At 37.9% G+C, this 26477-nt stretch overlaps 1 protein-coding gene across 3 annotated transcripts in view; it reads left to right on the forward strand.

The window, feature by feature from the left end:
* Nucleotides 1-26477, forward strand: part of XRCC4 (X-ray repair cross complementing 4) — a 284419-nt gene that overhangs the window by 189608 nt on the left and 68334 nt on the right. For all 3 annotated transcript variants that reach the window (XM_074952809.1, XM_074952811.1, XM_074952810.1), the window contains exon 7: nt 5311-5455. In XM_074952809.1, the coding sequence (XP_074808910.1) occupies nt 5311-5455 (145 nt within the window). The remainder of the gene's footprint in view (nt 1-5310; nt 5456-26477) is intronic.

The raw sequence follows: 26477 nt of genomic DNA on the forward strand, positions 1-26477 counted from the left end.
TTGTTAAAATATATATTTGCTGTTGAAGAAAAAAATCCAGAATACGTAACGTTGTTTTAGTTAAATAAAACCATTTAAAAGTCTGTCTGGTGATGTTCTCCTCCTAATACAGCATGGCAAGAGAATCCTCCAAATATTAATGATTGACCTGTTGAATTGGAGATAGTTCATCTCCCAGTGACTTCATAAATATCTGCTTCAATTACCTTTGGTAAATGAAATAACCCAACAATAATTCATTTTATGATATAGATGTAGAACTAATCTGAAAAGTTTTCAAAATAAATCACTTACAAAATGTATAGTGTGTACCTTCTAAAAATGAAACCTACAACTATCTCTGAGTTGTGAAGAATATGTATTAAGGTTATAACAACCAATAAGAATGCACTTTTATGTAGACATCCATGATTAAATAGAGTCTTCCTGACTAGTGATTTAAAACAAATCCACCCTGGTAAATAATGGTTTCAAGGCCCAATTCTGATTTCAGAAACATGTGTGAATACTGCCATTCACTTCATATTTTATCATCATTGTCAGGCTAAGTTTACTTGAAAGAAGGGAAAATAGCCATCTTTCCCTTTTGGTATTCTGTTACAGTTTTCTAATTTACATTTCTCTCCACAAACACACAGTTTCAAAACCTTCTTGTACCAGTACAGGACAGAGGAATTATGAAAGAAAATGAGAGCACTTGATACTGTCACTTACATACCAACACTTAGATTACAATACATTACAACTTTATTTTGTATACTGCCTTTCATGCAAACTGATTTCAGAAACACTACAGAGAAAAATAATGCAAGGCAGTACATAGGACCATTTATGGCTATTTATCACACTGCCAGAGGAACAAATTAAGAGGTTTGAATATACTTGTAAGTAGGGGAGAAGTTCATGCACACCACTTACAGCCCCCAAAATAAACTTTGCACAGGGAACTAGCATAGCTGTTAAGGAAATAGAATCTTTCTCTTGTCTGAAAGTTGGGACATCTGTGCAGCCTAGCGATGGCTCCTATGTGGCATAATAAATATATGTTTATTAATTTAAACATGATACAGGTTTTCAATTTTTTTCCATCCTGAGGTTACTGACCATCTTGTACTTCATTGCAGTATCAAATGTATCCATTCCAGCTGGATGACCTTTTTATAGAGCCCCCTAATCAGCTGACACCCATCCCATCTTGGATTTTATGACCATTGCATCCATGTACTGTAGTTCATAGAACTACTGACTAGGCCTTAGCCTTTCCCTGGCCCACCCACCATGCCCCACTCCACTGTGGAATTTGGATCCATGACATAGAGAAGCTTGCCAAATCCCTACTATGTAGCCTTTCTGCTTCCTAGCCCATGCACACCTCAGAACTGCAATGGTTTCCTTGAATTTGGTCTCTCCCAAGTCAGGGAGGGTTCCGCAGGATTTCACCTTAAGTTCTGTTCTACAGTGTCCTTTTTTTGACTGTGGACTGCCATGCTTGTATACAAAAACAACACAGTGATAGCTCTCTTACAACGGGATAAAATTAGGAATGCAAGAGTTTATATTTGATAAGATCTTTAATCTTATTTACACATAAATTACCTTATCGCTTGAACTAGGTTTTATGTTCCTGATCTCTAATCAGTTGTGTCACTTGCAGCAATTGACATGTCAGCTGCATCTTGTATATCAGGAACACTTTTTTTTCTAAGCTTATACAAGCTGTTTTTCAGGATGAACTGGGCAATTTTCTTCATAAATATTAATCCTTCCTGTGCTCAAAATTGTGCCTGTTAGCAAAATGCTAGCAATGCTCATCCACTTTTGTAATAAAAACTTTTTAAGACTGAGAAGTAACATTCAGAGAGAACCCAAAGAACCCATTAATTACAATACACTGAATACTCGAGGGAAATGCTGAGTTTGACAAATCTCCAGAAAGCGGGTTTTAGATTCAAGACCAAGTCCAATTGTGCCACATACACTTTTCTCAAGGACTAAACAGATATGTATCTGCTTGTGCTTTGCTTGGCCCTTAGCCAAAAATCACGATTTCATACGCCTGAATGTAATTCATTTCTGAGCAGCTGTAGTACGCATTATGAAGACTTTGGTGTGGTAGTTGATTCTTTGAGCTTCAAAACATACTACAGCTTTTCAGTTAATGTTTCTAACATGAAGGTGTTCATTTTTGGCTTAAAAACATACTTTAGTGTAATATCCGATATAAGCCAGCCTATTTTTGCTTATCATAAGATCATTTTCTGTGCCATCTGAATTGGAAACATTTTTCCTTATGTCATGAAACTGAATCTTCTCAGAAGAGGAATTTCTGTTCATTGTGTGATGTTCAGATTAATTGATTAGGTGAATATTTCCTCTTCTTGGCTTCAACATGTCATTCAAACCAAATTTTCTTTTAATGAGATAATTTTAAACGTCTGTGCCAATTGCATTCAATTACAAGTACTATGGTCTACTGTCAATCTGAAATTAAAGGCAGATGTAATATGGGTGCATTTTCTGTTCACCTTACTCACATAAGCTTTAGCAAGACTTCTGTGCAAGGTTAAGCAGGATTTGCCTGTAAATGTTCATCCATGTTTAGCATACGCCCAGGTTCACCGTTCACTGTTATATGTTACGCAGATGTAAACACAGAGGTGCACTCTTTATACAACATCAAAAGTGTACAAAATTAATTACAGAATGGATATACAAAGCTATGGCCCCTAGCCTGAGCAATATTGGGTATGAATAAAAGAGTGAGAGTCAATAATGTGGAGGAGGAATAGCAGCAGCAGAGAATATAAGACTTAAAGTAATAAGCTTACCCTGATTCCAGTTTGTTGTTATATGTGCAAGTCTTGCTGGTGTGCTGTTTTATTGTTGTTTATACACATTGGTAAGCAAAGGAGATAATTTTTAACAGCTGAGGTTGGGAGGGACTAGATGGGATTAATATGGGTGTTGGATGTACTGTTCTGAACACACTATCAGTAAATAGTAATAATGCTACTGTTGCTTTATTGCCATGTTACTATTAGGGTTAATTTCTAGGGCCTTGTCATGACTAAGATTTAAGATGCGAGGTTGTGATGCTAGCTAACAGGTTTTCAAAGTCTAGTATAAAGGAGGCACATTGCCTTTTAATATGTGGGCTAAACTACTCAAGTTAAAGCATGAGGAGTGGCGCAGCATTGGTTTTAGCTCAAAACAGTTTAACGTGTTAAAGACAGTGTGTCTTGTCTATACTAGACTTTGAAAACGTGTTAGCGCATTAGCTTCATACCTACACAAGGCCTGTGAGTCTCTTTTAATTAAATAAAATGTAGATTGTTTTCAGCTTTTAGTTCCTGAATCAGAAAAAACACTTCAGCATGCTTTTAATTTTAAGCATGTGAGTAGTCCCCTTTGGCTTCAATAAGACTACTCATGTACTTGAATGTAATTATGTGCTTAAGTGCTATGCTGAATCAGGATCATAGTTTTGAGAGAAGTAATGAAAAAAATTGTGCAAGATTAGTAAAGGGAGTAAAAACCATTCTCCGGTTTCCTTTGTTTGTATGTTGTTTTTGTGAAGAAAGGATCACACCATGAAGAAGTAAGAAAAATTGTGTAATTTCATGTAAAAATCTTCATTCTCAAGCATGCCTTTCATCCACACAGAAATGAACTCTTCTGAAGATGAATGGGGGGAATAACAGCCAGGGAAAGTTACCTTAGCACCACTGCTCTCAGTCACCAACTTGTAATTTGTTGCATTTCCCTTGAAAACCATGCTAGTCTGGATAGTGCTATCTTAAAAATTAAAGATGATGAAAGCTTTTACAATTAAAAATATGCCTGTTAAATAAAAGTGTGCTGCTGACTGTTGAAGACTTGCAGAAAAAATGTGGGCACATTGGATGTGTATATATAGAGGTGAGTCTTCGCATGCATACTTTAAATAATCGGATAGCTGTTGGAGCTGCGGGCGGGATCATCTTTTGTATTTGACCTAAAATGAATGAACGACAAATAAGTCAAGTCAAAACAAAATAAAATATTTTTTTTTACTTGTTCCAAAAAACTTTAATCAAAAATGTTGAAATGAGCTCTGTGTGATGCTGTGGCCAGCCCTCAGAGATATAAACAGGAGAAGTGAACAGGAATAGGGAGATGATTTTACTCTGTTTAGAGCATTGGTGAGACTGATAATTGAATACTGCATCTGGTTCTGGTTTCCACATTCTAAGAGGATGTTAAAAATGGGAAAGGGCTCAGAAAAGGGCAGAGACAAAAATTATTGGAATGCTGTATTATTGGACTGCGGTCCCAGAAGTGGCGGGACGGTCCCGGAAGTGACGAATTGGTCACTTCCACCCCAGGCCCCACACCTCCCTAGGGACGGCCCTGGCGTTGGGGCCCGGAATTGATGTCGGCGGGCCTGGCTTTAGCTTTAGCTTGAGTCAAACCCAATTTATTGGCCTCAGTAACTAGGTGACATTCTATCGCCTGTGTTGGGGATCAGATTACACAATGTAATGGTCCTTTTGGCCTTAAACTCTATGAATCCTTTAGGAATTTAAGGGGTTTTCTCATATAAATTCTGGGCCAAGTCTGATGTTCAGGTTTATGCTGCATCTCCACAATGATGCATGGGCCAAGAATTGACCCCATGTGTGTATTTCTGCTGTTGAGGTTGTAAGACCTATTTCTCTAAGGACACTATTATGCATGATTCTCAGTCTGGGTCTTAGCTCCTTACTGCAGTATTAGCAGAACTCCCTTAATTCTTACGGTTTTTGACCCTTGAAGGCAGAGGTAGCATGATGGCATGTAACCCAGGCTGAATATCAGCCATTGCATATCAAACTCTGTTGAGCAGAAATGCTGCTCTCTGAAAGTTCCAGTCAGTTCCTTCTTGACCATGGTCAGCAAAGGAGCTCCTCTCAAAGGTTGAGCCTAGTAGCTAATTAACCTTTAGAACCCCCTTGTGAGCTAGATGTCTATTGTTATCCCATTTTACAGATGGGGATGCTGAGACACAGAGAAGTTAAATATCTTGCCTAAAGCCACACAGCAAGTAAGTGGCAGAATTAGAATGCATAAGTCCTGACTCCGAGTCCTTTGCTATCATCTTTGTAGGTAACTCTGACGTCTGTATATCTGTCTGTCTAGGTTATTACATGGCTCCCATTAACATGGTATCTAAGCACATGCTACCAGCAAAGAGATATTCACAGAAAAGATGTAGAACTGGGAAATTATTTTATAACGTTGTCTTTTTGGGCATCTTGTCAAGCTTTGGTCTTTTTGCTTTCACTTCGGCAGCTCCACCAAGGAGGGATTCCCTTCTCAATAGTCCAGATGTCATTGATATTGCACCAAGTAGAAAACGGAGACAAAGGATACAAAAACCTGCTGGAGTGGAACCTAAGGTGGCTACATATGAGACCCAGCTACTGGCAAAGGAAAAGTAAGGGAGTTTTGAAAGTTCATTCAAGTAATGATATAACATTGTGTGTGTCTGTCTGTCTGTCTCTCTCTGAGTGATAGAGGTTCCCTTTTTTAATTGCATTCATTGCAAGCACTGTAAGATCGCAAATGCCTAATTTCTATCATCTTGTACTTTGTGCAGTCATTTACACCTGTGCAAAATGCATGTAAAATTGCTGGCATTCTGATTTGGTAGCCTTTTATACCCATTTTGCCCAGGTCGTAAATGACTACACAAGGAGCAAGGTAGTGAAGAATCAGCCCCAAGGACTTACTAAGTTTGATGAATCTTCAGAGTCAAACTTGCAGGAAGCCATTGAAAGAAAGGCATTCACTTGGTCAAGCAAACAAAATAAGCCTAAAATTTAATCTATGAATTACCATATTTCCATGAAAGTAAAAAAGAGTGCGTTAGCGATAAGGATTAAATTAAGGTGAGGGACACAGACTAATTGACACCACAGGAAAGAGTAGCATTAGTACTGTATTTATAGTGTCACATGTTTAAGAGGGATAGATGCACTAGATCAGATCAGAACCAGCAGTAACAAAAACTTTTTTTTTTCAAATGATCCAAAACTTTTCTAACATTTTTTTTAAAAAACCATTGTTTATTCTCATGTGTCTTCACTTCCTGGTTTCTTTCTATTTCCCATCTCTTATTCCTAGACTCCTAGCTGGAAAATGTCTTTGGGAGGCATGTGGGCATCCCCTAACACCTTTTTTTACCAGTGCAACTGGCAGATTTCTGCAGGAGTCATCACGGAGGCTTCTTCTCACTTTCAGCTCTCTCTCCTTGATGGTAACATCATATGACAAATAGGCATAACAGCAGGGCTCAGAACTCTTCTGAACTGGTAGAAAGAAATTGAGATAACTAGTGGTGATTCTAAAACAAAGGAAAATTAAAATTAATAGAATTTTTAATAGGCCAAGCATGGTTTGCAACTCATACTGATCTTTCTTTGACAAAGTGATGATCACTGCAAAAATAATTCATGCTTTAAGATAATATTTCAAATTTTGTAATATAAACAGTTAGCAAAGTTTTTATGTTTCCTTAAATATTGATACTGACTTGTGGAAATATTTTCACATGATCCAAGGGGGGTGAAATTATATATGGGACTTATGTAAGGGCTTTTGAAAGTGTTTGGAGTTGTTTGCTTCAAAAACTGGTCTTCTTTTGAGATCTGTGCTAAATTAGTTTTGAAAATATTAATTTTCTCCTTTCATGTGTGTTATTTAATAAATAATAAACTGTCTAAACAGATATGGAAACAAATATATTACAAAGACATTTCCTGTTATTAAAGAGGATTTGCTATTTTAAATCACTCAGCAAATATCCTATCTTGATGTAGAGAGCTATGACTTGATGCCAACAAGCTTGTTTAAATTTAGAATCCTATTTTATTAGGGAAAAAATACTATTTTCAGCAGCCATATTCACCAAAGCCAAAGTCTGCTGTTCTGTTCTTCTGAAGTTCTGAGCACATAGGTTGATAATTTTGGTGGCCAGTTGTATGTAGTTGTGGTAGCCACAGTCAGTGTGACATTGTAACAGGCTGGCTGTGTTTGCCTGAAACACCCTTCCCTGTTGGCAAGTGTTGATTCTACTGGGAAAAGTTGAAGTGGACTCCCTAAGGTAGGTGATTGGATATAAAGAATGGGGGAAGAGTAGTGCTCTGGGGAAGAGAGTATCTAGGGTTTGGGCTGAGCAGTCCTGAAGAGAAAAGCCAAGCCTGGGGAGAAGGTTTGATATGATTGTTATGTTATTTATTCTTAATTTTTTAGCTAATAAATACAAATATCAGACAGGAAAAGATTTTGGACGTTACATACTGTGCGTACTGTGTTTGTAGAGCAAGTTATGATAGACATCTGGTCTTTGATTTCACCTGTGTGAGTAGTTTTCTTGGCTATCACCTGACAAGAAATGTTCCAATTCATTCCTTACCAACATCTGCCTGTCAATCCTTTATTATCTTTTACAATCCCAGTTGAATGTAGCTCAGCAATACAGGACACAAAGAAAAGGAGTACTTGTGGCACCTTAGAGACTAACCAATTTATTTGAGCATAAGCTTTCGTGAGCTACAGCTCACTTCATCGGATGCATACTGTGGAAAGTGTAGAAGATCTTTCCACAGTATGCATCTGATGAAGTGAGCTGTAGCTCACGAAAGCTTATGCTCAAATAAATTGGTTAGTCGCTAAGGTGCCACAAGTACTCCTTTTCTTTTTGCGAATACAGACTAACACGGCTGTTACTCTGAAACAGGACACATAGTACCTGCACATCTATAGTACAACTGTTTTGCAGTAGAGATTGCAGGATTTTTTGATATGTGGCATGTCTGCCAGTAGTGTGATAGGTATACCTGATGATGACATTTCCAAATGCTTATTTTTGAACCCAAAGTGAGTATCACAAATCCACATGATCTCCCTTGTTGCTAGATTATGTATTTGAATCCCTAACCTAACTGAAAATGAGTTGTTGTTTTCAATCATGTAGCCCAGTTACTGTGTTTCTATATTACTTTTATATCTGATGAGGTACAAGAACAAAACTGTAATAATATAATTTCCATTCTGTTGAGAAGCTTTTCCTTGCTGTCACTGCTGATGAGTTCTGGTTTTTTTGAACTTCATTTTGAGTCTTCATAAGGTTGCTGACTGAATGGTCAGTCAGCTTGCTTAGGTAATAATTTTATTTCTCTTCTGTGTGCCAAATGTAGATGTGAAAACCTAGATTTGATATAATTATCCAGCTTCCCAATATAACTGATTATATTTGATCCATTATCTATTATTGTTAAACTTCTTCACCATTTGTAATTTATACTCACTACAGGCTTGACCCTGCATGGTGCTAAGCACTTTTTGAGGCTTCATTTTGAGCTGATGATACTTGGCATCTTGTAGGAATAGAACCCAAACTGGCAACAAATCTTTATTTCAGACTCTGTCATGGGAATGTTTTATTTCTGTAATAAAACCCTTTTTAAAAATAACTGCTCAGAATTCCAAATTCCATCACCTTTTGGAGACGCACCATCATAAACATGGAAGATGTTCAGGTTTTGGGAGGATAACATAACATTAGGAGAGCAAATGTTTGGCATAGAGACTGTGATGTCATCCTCAAATGAGTGACATACTCCCAACTTCACAGAGCTAAAAGATTTTGGCACGCTGTTATATGGGTAAATGTTTTAATTTGTTTTCCCATCCATCCCAATCCCTTAATATCCCCAGTACACTAAAGTTTATTTAGTGCTCTTTTCCATTTACAAGTTTTGATGATCACATCAATGCATGTTTCATGTTCCTCAGACGATTAATGAATAGATACATGCCACACCAAGTGCTTTGTATTGCCTCTTAATTTTTATAATATAGGACAGTTGGTGCAGGAAAGATCCCAAATCAAAATAAAAAACACATGTTGAGTGACTAAGTGAAAAGATAAAAGGCTATTTGTGACTCCATGTTTATCATTAATCAAAGAGCAGTTTTTTTCATTCCAGCTCCTTTGCTCAATTCATTATTTTTCTTCCTTTATGTACATAAGAAGCAAACAAAAACAGCCAAAAAAGAGTTGATCTTATTCTTCTTTATTCATATCAAAAAACTTTTGATTACAGTGACTTCAGAATGCATGTCATGAAATAATATTTCAATATTGGTTTAAATGGATGCAGAAATTTAAAAATGTTTTCTACAATAAAATAACCCAAATCTCAAAAAATTTTAGAACTATAGCATAGTATTTTTCATCACAGTCTTTATGATCATATAGTGAGACTTTATCCTAATTCTTATTATCAAGAAATGTTTGGTTACTTGATTGCACGATAATAAGTATATAAGGAAATTTCTAAAAAAAAAAAAAAATTTAAAGTTTGGTAAGAATGTTTGATCTTAATGTGAACCCCTAAGAAAATTTGGAAATTTTATTAAATATAGACCAGTTTCTCCAGCAGTGTAACTCTGTTCACCAACCAGTTTACACCACCAGAGGAACTGGCCCTACAGCCAGTCAATTGTTTAATTTTATATTATCTTAAATTAAGTTAAAGGTGGGAGAGCCTTTCATGAGCACAAATGTGTGGACATGCAAAATGTTTCACCATCTGTGTTAGGGTTCTGGCTTTTGAGACTGGTCATATAGTAACAATCCAGACTTCTGGAATGAAAACATGCCTTTAAACCTGAGCAAGGAGACTGAAAAGAAGGGGCTGGACAGGAAGAAAAGGTGTCAGCGATATGGAAATTAGTACAAAACGAATATCACCTTTAAAGCATCTGTCTACCATATGTTAATGTACAGTATAGCCAGTCAATAAAATGACACTGTTAAGGAAAACTGAAAAAGTAATATGGACATTCTTAAACTACAAGAAAATACTGTTGGATATGGAAATGGAATTTGCAACAGCTGAGATGAAATTTATGGCACAAAAAAATTTCACTTAAATATCCAATATAATGATGTGCTGAGATAGTTCTTTAAAAAGAAAGAAATATATGGATGGTCAGCTAAGTATTAGATTTTTAGGTTTGCTAGATTCTGTAACTCAGTGATTCTCAACCTTTCCAGACTATTGTACCCCTTTCAGGAGTCTGATTTGTCTTGTGTTCCCCAAGTGTCATCTCACTTAAAAACTACTTGCTTACAAAATCAGACCTATAAATATAAAAGTGTCACAGCACACTATTACTGAATAATTGCCTCCTTTGTCATTTTTACCATATAATTATAAAATAAATCGATTGGAATATAAATATTGTACTTACATTTCAGTGTGATACTTGAGCCTGTTTTTCACTTGTGAGCCTTGTCGTTGTGGGAGGCAGTGAAGCTACAGCAACCATTAAGTTTTTCTCCACGTTGAGGCCATGTCTACACTAGTGAGCTTACAATGACACAGCTGTACCGATGCAACTGTGCTGCTGTAAGATCTCTCATGTAGTCGCTCTATGCTAACAGGAGAGAATTCTCCCAATGACATAATTAAACCATCCTCAAAGAGTGGCGATAGCTATGTCAGCGGGAGAAGCTCTCCCACCAACATAGTGCTGTCCACACTGTCACTTCTGTCCGTGTAACTTATGTTGATCGGGGGGATGATTTTTTTTCACACCCCATAGCAACATAAGTTATTCTGACAAAAGTGGTAGTGTAGACACAGCCTAAGTCTATTCCTACTCTCAGGGCTAGTGTTAGGGGGTGGCAAGCAGGGCAATTGCCCAGGGCCCCACACCCCAGGGGGCCCCGTGAAGCTAAGTTGCTCAGGCTTTGGATTGGATGTTAGATCTTGAAAGGTGTGTTAGGGGGTGGCGTATTTGATCATTGTAGCAGTTAAGATTTGTCTACAGGTTTTGCATCTGTTGTTCTGGCAGGGTCTGGTGCCATTTTGAGTTGTTGTGTCCTGGTCTGTGGGGAGCTTGCTTCTGATGATGGGCATGGTGAGGTTGGGGAATTGTTTGAAGGCCAGAAGAGGAGGTTCAGGAATGATTTCTTTCAGTGTGTGTACCCCATGAGTTTGGGTTGTAATTGTTTGCTGATACCTCGTATGGCTTCCAGAGTTAGGTGGTAGGTGACAACTAGGAGTGTGCTATCAGAGGGTTTTTTTTTCTGTATTGAAGCAGGTTCTCTCAGGATATTCGGGTGGCCCGTTCCATGTTGCGATCTACTTCTCTGATGGAGTGCCCTTATTTGGTGAAGGAGGTTTTAAATGTGTTAAGGTATATATCCTGGACATTCTCCTCAGAGCATATTTTGTGGTATCCGAGGACCTGGCTGTAGATAACAGATTTCTTGGTGTGTTTGGGGTGGTTACTGTGAAGGTAAGTGTGGTGATCTGTCAGGTTCTTGTACATAGTTGTCTATAGGGTTGCATTGTTGAAGCTGATTGTGGTATCCAGGAAGTTGATGCTCGTGCGAGAGTGTTCTAGAGAGTGATGGATGGATGATGAATATTGATGTTCTGGTGGAAGTCTGTCAGGGAGTTTAGGTCCTCTATCCAGAGGATGAAAACATCATTGATGTCTCTTAGGTATATCATTGCTTTTGTGGTGTTTTTGTCCTGTAGTTCTTCCTCATTGTGGCCCATGAAGAGGTGGGCATATTGGAAAGCCATTCTGGTATCTATGGCAGTTCCCATGGTTTGCACAAAGTGTTTGTTGTTGAATGTAAAATTGGTACGGGTGAGGATGAAATGGATGAGTTTGGTGATGTGTCTGCAATGGATATCTGAGTGATGTCCATTGTCTTGTAGATATTTGAGGCAGGCAGCGATGCCGTCGTGAGGGATGTTGATGTATAGGGAGGTGACATCCATGGTGGCAAGCATGGGGTTGTGAGGGAGGTTGTTAATGTTTCAGAATTTCTGGAGGAATTCTGCTGTGCCCTGGAGGAAGCTGGCCCTTTGTGTGGTGAGTGGTTTGAGGATGGTTTCTATGAGTCCTGATATTCCTCCAGTAAGTGCTGCTGTTAATTATCATAGATTTCCACCACAACTTCAAGAACCGCCAGCCATCCATCAAAATCTCTCTAGAACAGTTCTGTGCCGGAATCAACAAACAATGGAACCCTAGCGACAACTATATACAAGAAACCACTGATCACCACACTTGTCTTCCCAACGTATACACCTAACTCAGGCTTTGTTAATCACAGTGTATTCCCATTATTTTCTAGACATCTTAAAGTGAGGTCTTCCAACAATCAGTGTCACAATGCCTAAGTCCCTTTCTGAATATAACCCACAGAGACTAATTTACTCTGTGTCACACAATGAGTCAGAGTCAGGAAAAAGAATCCTGTTTCTTGACAAAATGTTAACTGTGTTTTTGAAAGCATCACAAATGGGAGTATGATATTTTGTACAATCTGTACTGCAACAATCTGATCCAAAAGCAAAATTTCAAAGAATTTCTGGACAAAAAACCACAAACATGGAGCCCATTTCTGACTCATTGGGAGTACTTGCCTGATTAAAGTTGCTCCTGCAAGTAATTGTTTGCGAGATCAGGCATATAGTTTGTTGCATGGTAACTAAAAATGGGCCTTACCCCTTCACACCATCTTTTCTTTTGGTACCTTTCAAAAGAGTTTTAAACCTTAGATAGGCAGGTATCATTTTGAGTTCTACATTTCTGTTAAAAAAAGTTGCTTAGTTTTATATTAAAATGTTGTGAGTAGCTAGACAGCCTTCTTTTGATAATCCGTTGCTCCTTTAAAACACTGAGAGCCTGTGGTGTGTCAGGAATCCTCTTGGGACTGTCTCTGCATTTATTTAATTTATAGCTTGTGGTTCACATTTTTAAAGTTCTAACACAAGGTTTATTTAAAATGTGGTTTGCCACCACCAGTGATTCAGGTAGCAAGAGCATAGGTTTATCTTGGAATTCAGCTTTCTCAGAGGGGCATGCAGACGTCAGTATTACTGTCTCACACATGAAGTAATACTTTCCAATAAAAGTGTAACCACGTGAAATTATATTCCAGTTGAAATGATACCATAACCTATCATGACCCAATGACAGTATAAAGTTTATACCACAGTCACCCTTTTTTAAAAAAAAATTGATCTTATTTTCTTTTGAAAGTACATGTTAACATGTTAGTTTTCTATACTTTAAATGTATTTATTTAATGTAATTGGAAAGAGAACTTGTACAGTCCTGCATAGTGTGACAAAGTGCTACAGTTACTGGTACCTCACAAAGGGTTCGCCGTAACGTGTGTAAAATAGAATGATAAAATGATTCCTACCAAATTAAACACATACAATGGAGTTTTTAGAAAGCTGTCAAAAATACTCATGTAGGTTTGAACATCAGCAGGTTAGGAAATCACTAGAGGTGGACAAGTAGATTCATATAACATAAGAACCAGCCCAAATGTTTGTACAAATTTGAAGTGAGCCCTGAACCTTCTGGATTTCACCCATTTCTGTTAATCACTTAATAAAATGATTCCTGCTAATTTTAAGGAAAGCTGAAATGAAAAAAATACCAACTATCCAAAGACTTTTGCCAGAAACAATACATTTCTAATTGCAGAGTGTGAACGCTGTTTTGAAAGCCAAATTCTAAACATGCAAACATTCAAAGTTATATCCTAACCCTTTCGTGACCCAATGGGAGTCTGGTTAAATGGCATGCTGTCAAGGTTCCTTCCCCACTCTGAACTCTAGGGTACAGATGTGGGGACCTGCATGAAAAACCCCCTAAGCTTATTTTTACCAGCTTAGGTTAAAACTTCCCCAAGGTACAAACTATTTTACCTTTTGCCCCTGGACTTTATTGCTGCCACCACCAAGCGTCTAACAAATATATAACGGGGAAAGAGCCCACTTGGAAACGTCTTCCCCCCCCCCCCCAAATCCTCCCAAACCCTACACCCCCTTTCCTGGGGAAGACTGGATAAAAATCTTCACCAATTTGCATAGATGAACACAGACCCAAACTTTGGGTTCTTGGATCTTAAGAACAATGAAAAAGCAATCAGGTTCTTAAAAGAAGAATTTTAATTGAAGAAAAAGTAAAAGAATCACCTCTGTAAAATCAGGATGGTAAATACCTTACAGGGTAATCAGATTCAAAACATAGAGAATCCCTCTAGGCAAAACCTTAAGTTGCAAAAAGACACGAAACCAGGAATTCCATTCAGCATAACTTATTTTATCGGCCATTTAAACAAAACAGAATCTAATGCATATCTACCTAGATTGCTTATTAACCCTTTACAGGAGTTCTGACCTGCTCTGGTCCCAGCAAAGGCAACACACAGACCGAGAGAACCTCTGTTTCTCCCCCCCTCCAGCTTTGAAAGTATCTTGTCTCCTCATTGGTCATTTTGGTCAGGTGCCAGCGAGGCTGTCCTAGCTTCTTAACCCTTTACAGGTAAAAAGGTTTTTCCTCTGGCCAGGAGGGATTTAAAGGTGTTTACCCTTCCCTTTATATTTATGACACATGCATCTTCCAAACCTCACCCGTGTATGTCTTTCTAGTTTAATGCAAGGTTATGAAAAATGGCAGGTGTACTCATCCACCTGTTATCTGACTTGTAGGTGAACTAAGAAGAAGCATGGTCAAAAGAAAAATTAGCTATCATGCTTTAGCTGTCTGGTGCCATCCCAACCCCCATAGCTGCACAAAATCTAAAATGGTCCTGCACACAGCTGCAATAAATCGGGCAGACATAGCTAACTCTGATAACTCTGAGGACTTGGCAAGTTGTGGCACCCTGGCTTTCCACTCAGCAGTAGTCTCTCACCTTGTCATTGACAGAGTGCCTCATCGCCTTATCCGAAGGTAGATAATTAGAGGGGATTGTCACCATGGGATCCATGGGTGGAGGTGAGCTACATGGCCAGGATCTTCTGCACAGAAGGCGTAAGGGTGTTAGACAATTCTGCAGCACCATTTCTTCTCTGTTTCCCCCATTCTCTGGGGTCCACAAGCAAGGGAAGTTGTAGGGCTGGGGACAAAGCTCAGGGGAGAATGTGCATCACGTCCCTCACCTCTGAGACCGCATTAATTCCTGAGCAAAGCCTCTCTGTGCTGTTTTTTTGCTGCACATCAGGCCTAATTCTGTGGCCCTCCGGATGATTTTAATGGGGCTATTTGCCTGGTAACTCACTACTCAATATGAGTAAGATTGGCAAAATTGTGCTCATTTTTTGATGGAATGTTCTATAGCATAGTGCATCACAAGTACAATTATAATAGATCTGGTAAGCTATATGCCCAAAAAGTTACTGTATAGTGGATTTCACTGGGGTTGGTAGCTGTAGTATAGTAGTAATAGGTAGCCTTAAAAAGTTAAAACAGTATTTCCTCCTGTCTGCTGCTTTGGCAAATTAGTCTCATTTCCTTGCCTTTGTAACAGGACTTGTATATTAATATGCAATTTATATTTGTATTCCAGCTGTTCAATGACCAGTGGGCTTGTGTGGTTTAAATCATAGCAATATGGGTTGATTTCATCTGGACGCTGTGATCCCTGTAGGTTTATTTTTATGCGGCAGGCAAAGGGACTGCCCTTCAGAGTAAATTAAAGTAAGAAAGAAGAAAGACCTTCTGCAGTTGAACTAATCTGTGCTCCTGGATGGAGAACAAACTGCAATATTTTCAGTATTTTGGGGGGAAGGGTGGGTAGAAGGAATTCTCATTAAAAAACAACAAAGAAAGACATATTAATAACCTTTCCTGTACATCCTAACGCTTGTATACAGCAGGAAATATGTGCTATTTTTATAAAGGTTTCTATAAAATTCTCTTTACAACGGCCGTTAATTAAACCTACATTTTCTAAAACAGCTACTCAAGCAGAATGCTTTTCACATTGCTCCTAATAGGATGAAACAGGCAATGTAGCTGCCTATGATTTTCATTATGTGCTTTGGCAGGAGATTAGAGTAGGTTGACAGAAAGCCTATACTACCATGCTCCAGTGGCTGAGCCATGATACTGACATAGACAGCATACAGGAATTTGATACTAAAGCTTTGATATATTAATGAGATGGAGCTGCTTCAAATAGCTTTAAAAAATCTGTTTTGATTGATCAGTCTAGGTGCAAAATTTAATCCAGTGACACCATGCTTTAGTGAAGTCCCGTAATTTTATTGTCATTCTAACCTAAAAATTATCAACTTTATATAGATTTCAGTGAGTGTTCTGGATCAAATGTCTTATAGGATGTAAAATGTTACATGAAAAAAATACTTTGAACTGTAAAAAAATTTTTAATGGTTCGCTTGCAGATAGTTGATAATGCTCCTGTTAGGCTCCTTCTTCTCGTCAGCTCCTATGATGCTGTGCTGGAGCCATTGCGCGAAAATATTTACCTTTTCAGTCATATTGCACTACTGATATATTATTTTTTTCTGTCATTTTAAATAACCATCAAAAAGACCCATACAAAAAATGTTCTAAGTTCCCTAACAATTAACTAGATTCACGATGGAAAATGATGCACTATGTTCTTGAGGAATGAGGCTTTAATCACTCCATCTGGGAAATGTCTAGCTTTTACTGGCACCCAGTGTATCAAATCTAATATATTTCACATGGAAAAAATTCTGGCTAGTAACAGAAAATATCAGTCATCTAAAGATGTGATATCTAGACATACAGCACATTACAAGAGGGTTAGTCATTTAAATGCTTGAGATAAAGGAGACTCAGTTACTGGTCACTTGTATTTCAGTAAAAACATCGAGGAGTCCTTGTGGCACCTTAGAGACTAACAAATTTATTTGGGCATAAACTTTCGTGGGCTAAAACCAACTTCATCAGATGCTTGGAGTGGAAAATACAGTAGAGGGGTATAAAGACACAGCATATGAAATGATGGGAGTTGCCTTGCTGAGCGGAGGTAGGTGCAGCGTCCCGGCCCCAACCCGCTCTGCTCCACCAGCTCGTGCTGGGAGGCGGTTTCCGCCCTGCTCCCAAAGCCTGCTTCTGCCCCCCGCGGAGGCTGGGGGAGCTGCATAGGGCACCAAAATGGCTCGGGAGAGCCCTGTTGCCCTGTACCATATGTTGTCATTTACATTTGTGCAAAGTGGGGGTAAAATGCTGCCATTCTGAATTACTAGCATTTCATACCCTCTTTATACTTTTGTAAAGTGACTGTTCACAGCACAAGACAACAGAATCGGGATTGTGCAATGTATCTTTAGATATAGATTCTTTCATGGCTTCCAGCACTGTTTTGTGAGTCCCTACACGTAATGTATAATACAGAGTAGATTCAGTTATAGCATTACTATGGATTTCATTACTATTTATATGAAAGCTTTCCATGTCATGTTTGCTAAATATGACATGATGGCTCTCAGATGTTCAGTGTATTACATTTCAGTGTCATTTTTTTCAAAGAGTAACCTTTGATCAAATTGTAGATAACTTTAAAGGAATGACGTGTATCTAAGACAACAGTGCTTCACTTTCCCTTGTAAATTCCCCCCTCTCCCTCATGGCAGTTCTTCACTGAACTACTTATGAGTATCAAAATAAAATCTGGTAGGAGTCCAACAGCTTGTAGACATACATGTGTAAGGCGGTTGAAGAACTGATTAAACTAATGTCATTATTTCTTATATTTTTCCTTAAACACCAATGGTGTGCTTAAAACCATATGGGATACAAATATTAAGGCAGTTCCTGTTCCAGAGAGCTTACAGTCTAGAACACAAACATACCATGACCAGGTCCTCCAGGAGATCAGAGGAAGACCTGACTGTAGATTTTTTTTATTATTTTTTTTTAAATCCTTGGTTCTTTTTCTTTTTTTCCTTGTGTGTGAGCCTCACAAAATAAGTGGTTCCTTTGAAGGGATTTGAAGGGGAAGTGAAGAGGGGCTTTCAGTCCAGGGAAGTCATTCTGCATAGAAAAGGCAGCATGGAAAAGGAACAGAGATGGCATCTAGCCAGGTAGATAGCAGATGGTGGCAAGGTTGGTATGAGGCACTAAACTGTGTTTTTTGCCTTTCTATTACTCTTATAGATGGAGCCAGAACACAATAAATCAAATATTTCTAAGTCTCTTATAGTTTCATTGTCATCAATAATACTCAGAAAATCTCCAGATCTGGTTAATATGGATAAATATTCATAAACTTTTCTAGCGTGACTAGTCCATACAATATGAACAAATGTACTTTCATGGTCCTTTGGGAAGACTCATCTGTTTCTGTCAACTGGGGTCAAGATTCAGGCTGATAGTATTCAGTTTCTTCCCTGCTATGTTCTACTGTCAGTAGGATTGAATGTAGACCATTTTTTGCAAACTTTCTAAAGAAAAATGTAAAATATGCCAGAAACATGGAGAAATTACACTATTATGTTCATGCTCATAACTTAGTGCAATGATGTTAATAACTTTAACCTCCCTTCCTTGAGGGCAAACAATGGTTTATTAAAACCTGCAACAGAACAGATTTAAACATACATAGGTCTTGTTTACATGGAATATTGCTAGAGAATTCTCTTGATTATTTAACAACAAATAAATCCTTCTTTATTTAGTTCAACAATCAAACACATTCACAAAAATATTCATGCCTACATCACATCATTCAGGCACACACATACAATCAGTAAATAGGAAAGCAAAAATAAATAAAATATAATTGGAATGAAGTACAAGTATTAGTTGCTTAGAAGTTTTTACAAACTCAGGTGGATCTGGAGTCCTAAGTGAAATGAAAATGCTAAAACCTTTAAAGACAAACTTAAAGCAAAACATATATTTTTTCAATCTAAGTTTTCAAAGGGAAGGAAAGAAAATAAGTCATAGCTATGACATAAAAAGAAAAGCGGTGTGGAGCCTAAAGAGGCTCTTATTCAAAGTAAATGCACAGGTTCAGATGACACTGCCTACTGGAAAAACTCAAACCCAATGAGAGTTTTGCCATTGACTTCATTGGGGCCAGGATTTCACCCAATACCTTTAGAGCCATAATAATAATAAACTTACTAAAAGCACAAAAACATACATGTGAACATCACTACTCTTGTTTCCTAAGACTGATTCAATTCTGCCAGAGTAGAAATGGGTGATTCCTCTAATTGAATGTGAGTTGTTTTACTTTAAAAAAAAAATACAATTGTTTAAGAGCATAAATATATTTCCTCCATACTTTCTACACCATTTATACAGATGTGAAAAGGAGAGTTCTGCATTAGGATAAAGGAACTTTTGTTTATATAAAACAATTGACATTCTCAAGCTTGTGTTTCTCCGGAAATTTCCTGGGAAAATAATGTCTTACAGGATTGTTGAAAAAACCAAGCTGTCTGAAGAAAGAACTAAAGCAATTTGTGATTTTTTAAAAAAATAACTGATCCAAAGACAGGGCTTTGGAGTATTTACCGAGACAAAGATACATGTTTACAAAGGAAGATATTAAATATGTTTTATTACAATCACTAGGTTAAAAAAATATGCTTTCATAAAAGGAAGAAAAGTGCTCGCGAATCCCCATCCATCTCAAAGGTATTCTGAGGATGTCCCCCCAAAACTCTTGTGAGGATCATTTGGTTCTTAAATTACACCCTAAAGCATTTTCAAAATCATCTTTTTTTCCCCTTCATGTCAGAACCCAGGGCCAAATACCAAGATTCTCCCCTGAAATGTTTAGGCTTCACAGCTTATCAACTTAATGGCAGTATTTCCTACACTAGAAGGAATCTCTGAGGGGTTTGAAGTGCTGATTGAGGCACATGGGTACATCAGGGGCAGTCTGTTAAAATTTGTAGACGATAAAATATAACCCTGAATTTTGCTTGTTTTCATCTGGACTTAGGACTGAAGGCAAACCTTTTCTCATGGCTGTGAGTTAGGGCTTAGTCTGTCTGAGTCTAATCCAGTTTCCTAACTTCTTTATTTAAACCCAATATTAGTCAGAAGAAAAATTTTGTATTATGTAATATTTAATTTTAAAACATTCCGATGGTTCTTATAATTGTTAAAACCATATTCAATTTATCCAGAAAACTGAGTCTTAGGTAGGACTCCCATATTGGCAATGCCGCAATTGCTGTCCCATCTTTGATACGGTGGCACCAACCAGGAGGATCAGCCATACCAAATGTAATTAGGTTCTCAATTTTTAAATATATTGTTGCATTGAGTCATGCTGACAAGTGCTACTTACCTTGTGGACTTTCCAGTTGTGGGGCTGAGCAAAATGAATGTAGTTTGACTTTTGAATTCATGTCAGATTGAATAGGTTGACATAATTATCTACGTAAAAGTGCACCTGTTTATAAATTGATTCACCATCATCTGACATCTTCAGATCTTATTCTTCCACTGTATAATCTTACAAAAGCACACTGTATGCTTTACAGAGTCTTTATTGTGTGCAAGAGAAAAACGTGACTCAATAGATTATTGAATATGCAGAAAGCAGGGGGGAGAAGAGGAAGTCAGGTATCAGTGCCTAGTGCATTTGATAACATACTATTTTGCTATATTAAGAAATGTGTTTAAACACAGAAATGAGGGATGCAAGAAGAAAGGGCAAAGTTTACTAACAAATGCTCTGAAATAAAAGAAGCAACATCAGAAAATCCACGTCTACAGATTTTTCTTGGCCTACCTCATAACTATGCTATTAGTGGTTTGGGTTAGCTTTTCGACTTAAACACTGCATCTCTGAGCTAGAACTGACATATTACCAATGTAGTATGTTGAATCACCATGACAACCTGACATTGCATTTTGATGAATCACTTCAGAAAGAAAAGGTATAAATGTTCAAGATGAGTAGCAAAAAAATGACGACACTATCCTTTAATTACAATCTAAAGCCTGATTTTCTTCTCACTTACACTGCTGTAAGTGGAATTACACCTGAATAACACTGATGTGAAATCACAATCAAGGCCTTTATTTTAAGTTCTAACATCTGATATTAAAATTCTTTCTTCACTATCCTTCTCATAAGCCTTCAGGCATAGTTGAAAATTGATATCCTATTTAGAAGAGAAAATAAAAGTCGTCTTGCAAAGCCCACCCTTTGTACACCACACTAAATTCATTTTAGTAAGTCAGAGAGGGAATCTGCACAGAGAGACAGGAAATGACGGGGGAACTTTAAGACATAACTGGCAAGTTAAAGTTGTATTATAAAAGTCTGATTGAGACTTCTGTCCAGATTTTCATCCCCCTTGGTTGAGGGGGTGGGCCCTTAGTTTTGGGCAGGCCAATGCCTGCCTGTCCGAGTACCTGCAATAGATACCCAGATTTTCATCATCTTCCTAAATTTAGCTAAATGTATGTTGTTGCAGTTTTAACCTAAAGCAGCATTCTCTAGTGGACAGAAGACTTAACTGGTTACAGAAGACTTAACTGTATCTGAAACTTAGATGGGAGTTCCCACATAATGTGGCTACAGAATTGGTCGTACTTGTTAAACAAGTTCTCATTTTCTGGAGAGGTGAATTCCATGTTGTAGTGAAAGCATGTTATTAATTAAAGCAAGAGAGATCTCTAATATCAGGCAACTGAAAATGAAGAGAAAGAGATCCCACAAAATATATTGGAAAGAAGACACCTGTTATATCTTATAAATACGAAGATACTTTCCTAGGTAGCTTATGAATTACAGGTTGTAAACCTATCCAGTCAGTGCAGTGCTTAATACATCACGTATTCCCTGTATTTCATTTAATATACAATATGTGTGATGTGTAGCTGCCTGGTCCTAGAGAGTACATGGGGGGACTGGGTGCATAAGAACGCTTTCTCTGTCTTTGGACTTCCTTCCTCCTCCCCCTTTTTTCCCCAGTTCCCCCGCAGAAGCAGAAGACAGATATAACTGTAGTCCCTGTACTGAACCAGTCTGTTAGTCATACCAAAATGGAATGGTCCGCCACCACACATAGACCAATAAGCAGAGCTGCTGTGGAGGGGAGTGCATGCCGCTCCATCATAAGCGGTTGTGCAATGAGCACACTGCTACTGTGTACTGATAAGCTCCAGGAGCCATTGTGCATCCAAGAGACACAATGCCTCCTGGAGCTCTCACTGGGACAATGCAGTATCACTGTAGCCAACAGTGTTTATTTCCCTATAGTACGCTTTGGCCCTCCCACCTGAGTTGTTTCATGTTTTGATTAATGCAGCCTTGCACCTAGTCCAGAATAAACTTTGTTCTGTACACCTCAAAAATGATTTATTAATTCTGTGAATCCCTGGAAATAATTGGGTAGGAACTGGCCACGACAAAATTATTATGGCTTTTGACAAGGAGATCTGAAGTTTTATCCTTAAATAATGTCTGAATTGAATTCTTAAAACCACAGTAAAATACTATGCAAAATGGAAAATAAAGCAGGTGATTGAAAACAATTCTAACAAATGTTTTCCATCTTGAGTATAGTTTAATGTATTTCTAAACCTGAGGAGATAAAACCTCATGACAGGAATATTTGTGCATTTTCTCTTCAGCATATAATCAATGATACGTCCATTAATTCAGAGTACATACACTGTAATAGACAGTCTTTGGTGAGGGGATTTTATAAGGGTTTCATATCTTTTCATCCTCATACTCCAGCCTGCTAGGTACTCCCACTGCTATTTCCTGAAGCAAGTGTATGAATTTAAAATTCAAATTGCTGACAGACATGGATCGCTGTTGAAACAAGGCATCTAAATGTTCTCAAACACCCTGATGGGTTATACATTTTCAGTGGGTTAGAGCAATGAAAACTATCATGTGTTTTTTATTTACATTACCATTCCCATCAATAGAGGCTTCTTTCACATAAATCTCCAAAGGCCAGTTTGACAATTGCTACATTGTTTTAGGTATTTTATATACCTGCCTCTGAAAACTAAAGGACAATGTATAAATATTGTATGCATGACATCTGGTCCCTGGAGCTATTAATCATCACAGAAGGTTGGCTGTTTGCAACCTATAGTTCTTTCTTTGCATTCGGAAAATAATGAAAGCAGAATTGGTTCTCTTACACATCCTATAGATTCCAGATGAGTCTGATGGTTCTGTATATTTTACTAAAATATCAAATGGAAAACCATTTGAGATTTCAAATGATGGATTTTTGGTTCCTAGGCTGCAAAATTATTGTGTAAGTGATGTGCTCACATCAATGAGTACAGATGAAACAGTGAGTAGGATTTAAAAGTATTCTGGGGTGTGTTTTATATCACTCCCCATTCTCATCTAGAGGTGAAAAATTACATACGAATGCCAACCTAAATTACATACAAATGCCAGCCTAAAAGAAGGAAAAAATGGATAGGGAGACAGAGAACCTGGATGGTTAAAAAAGATGGGCCAATAAATGAGGGCTCAAATTGCCTCAGGGACAAAAATCCATAGCAAATAGATAGTTGCTGTAATTTAATGGAAAGACACAGCTCTCGATCATATTTGAAATAAATATTTTACTCTCATGTGTAGAACTAGTGTGTTGACTTCCAGAGTCATATAGATAGTGAAAATTGTTCAAATGTGGGCACTTATCTTGCACTTGCAAATGTGTTTGCACATACATCACACTACATGCACAACTTCTGTTATCAGTGCAGTTCCCAGAATGCTTTGCTCAGGGCTTGTTTCGTTTTTAAAAAAATCATACTGCCTCAGTATACTTTGTCTTCCTGTAAACAGATTAGTTCAGGAACATATTTCTGCTTTCATCTCTTCTGGTAGATACTATTTTCCCTGATTCCCATGCAATTAAATAGGAGTTGAATTCCATTTTCTTCATAGATGCTGCATTTTTTGTTTTTTCATGTAAGGTGAAGTCCAAGTAAGGAAAAACTGGAAAATGGCTTAACGCATTTTTAATAAAATAAATTATGAAAATTTCTTTAGTTTAATTAGCAGAAGATATCTAAAATGTCAGTGTTTATCAAAAGCTCTAGAATAGATACCAATTTTAAATATTGGCACTTGTTTTATTAAAAATAGAGTGTACACAAAAATATAAATATTGGGGACCTAATTCTCTGTTTTATCAGGATGCAACCCTGTTAACTTCAGTGGCTTCGACAGGCACTAACTTAACCATACTGGACCAGAGTAAATGAGTGGAATTTGATCCATGTGGTTAAACCGTCACCAGATTCTGATCTTACACTTCTTAGGAATTGATTTCAGTGGGAGATTTTTGAGCTAAGGAAAGTAGGATTGGGTCCAGAAAGCTCACAGTTCTCAAAGAATATTTATGCTTTTTGAAAAAGAAATCTCTAAACTAAAGCCTCCTCTTCCTATTTAGGCAGAGTTTCATCAGAATTTTCTGACTTTAAGTAACCTGAAAAAATTTTCATTGGAAATAATAAAGGCATTTTTGTTCTCTAATACAAAAGAACAAGAGGAAATATATTTAATAATCTCAGGCTCTGCTGTCATATGCCCCATTAGGGCTTTCATGAAGATGTATTTCATAAAAGAAGCAGGTTTAACCCAATCAGAATAACTGTGGTGGCAATCTAATTTGATGTTCAATACCTATAAAGTCCCTTCAAATAGAATGATAGCAAGAGGAAAACAAAAAGCCTTGAAATACCCCTGGCTCACTGAGAGATTGCCAGAGTCTAGCCACAATATAAAATGAAAACATTAGCTCTTTTGTGTAATTTCTCAGCAAAACTTCACAGAATCCCTGGAGCATACTATTCTTACAAGCCTCAGGTTCTATAGGAAACATTTACCATTTTGAAAAAATGAAGCTTCTAGCCAAGAAGTTCTTATGCTATTAAAACATGGGCCAAATTCTCTGCTGGTGTAAATTGGCACAAAGTATTATTAAAAAAATAAACAGCCAGCTGGCTTTATTCAGGAACAGTGTATAAGACATGATTCTGTGAGCTGGTTCACTGGTGAAGACTCAGATACCCATGTGAAGTTCCCTTGACTTCAGTGGCTTGATGGGACTCTGTGCAGTGATGAGGGTCACAACCACTGCTTTAATTTACAAGATCAGCACCTTAGACACTACTATGATAGGTGCTTCAGGGGGGAGAGGGGGCTGAGGAGAAATAAATACTTTGTGCTGCTATGAAAAAATACTGAGCTCAAAAATTCCCTCTCTTTGGCTTTATGCTCCTGAAGAGCCTGAGACTGCTCCCATTGAAATCAATAGGAGCCTTCCCATTGTCATTAATACGAGTTCGAGCAGGACCTCAATGAATTCAATAGGTTAGCACTGAGGCCATTCACCTGCTTAACTGACCAGAGGTAATGTGCTGCAAAATTGCCCAGTTAATAGGAGGAGGAACTTATCACAGCTTTTTGAATGAAATAGTGTGCCAGAGGCAATGCCTAGATACCACATGTGAGCCTAGGCAGAAGCAGAGAAATAGTACATTAGGTACATAGAAATTACATCTGTATTTTAACAAGTATTTCATCCTGGTTAGAGCTGATCGAACGTTTTAACTGTAGCAGTTGAGGGCCATCAGTGAACCTCTGTGAAAATGTATATATGTAATTATTCACAACTATAAAGCTTTAAAAATGGCTGCCCAAGGTTGGGCTTCGATGGGGGGAAATTTTAAAGGCACAAATGGCTATTGGGGACCTAACTCCCATCGATTTAGGTTGGCTATTAGGAAAAACTTTTTCACTAGGAGGGTGGTGAAGCACTGGAATGGGTTACCTAGGGAGATGGTGGAATCTCCTTCCTTTAGAGTTTCTTAAGATCAGGCTTGACAAAGCCCTGGCTTGGATGATTTCGTTGGGGATTGGTCCTGCTTTGAGCAGGGGGTTGGACTAGATGACCTCCTGAGGTCCCTTCCAACCCTGATATTCTATGCTTCTATGACTGACTTACATTCATTTGTGCCTTTGAAAACCTCCTCCCCTATATCCATATTTAGGCACCTAAATAAGAGAATTGATTTTCAAGAATTGAGCACCACTGAAGTCAGCTGGAGTTGGTGGGTGCTCAGATTTTTTTCGATGACTAAATATGGATTTAGGTGCCTACCTCTGGAAGTAAGCTGTAGCTCATGAAAGCTCATGCTCAAATAAATTGGTTAGTCTCTAAGGTGCCACAAGTACTCCTTTTCTTTTTGCGAATACAGACTAACACGGCTGTTACTCTGATACCTCTGGATATGCATTTCTGAAAATCTTGACCAGCATTTATAGATATGTTCCATATTTTCTCTTTGGTTTTGCAAAGTTTTTCAGCCACCTGAGTGTAGGCAGCTATTTAGCTCTTTTATTCCAGGCTCTACTCAGTGGTCCAACCCCTTTGAAAATGTTTCCCTCTTTTATTGAATCAGGGGTTCAATAACTTTGCTTAACTTTTTCATTGGTGGGAGATGGAGATAATTTGTAAGTGTTGATATAGAAGGAAGGTGCCAATTAAAGAATTCCTTGACTTTAGCAAAGTTTTTGATACAGTCTCCCACAGTATTCTTGCCAGCAAGTTAAAGAAGTATGGGCTGGATGAATGGATTACAGGATGAACAGAAAGCTGGCTAGA

The sequence above is a fragment of the Natator depressus genome, chromosome 5 (assembly GCF_965152275.1).
Source record: "Natator depressus isolate rNatDep1 chromosome 5, rNatDep2.hap1, whole genome shotgun sequence".
In the NCBI taxonomy this organism is placed as follows: Eukaryota; Metazoa; Chordata; order Testudines; family Cheloniidae; genus Natator; species Natator depressus.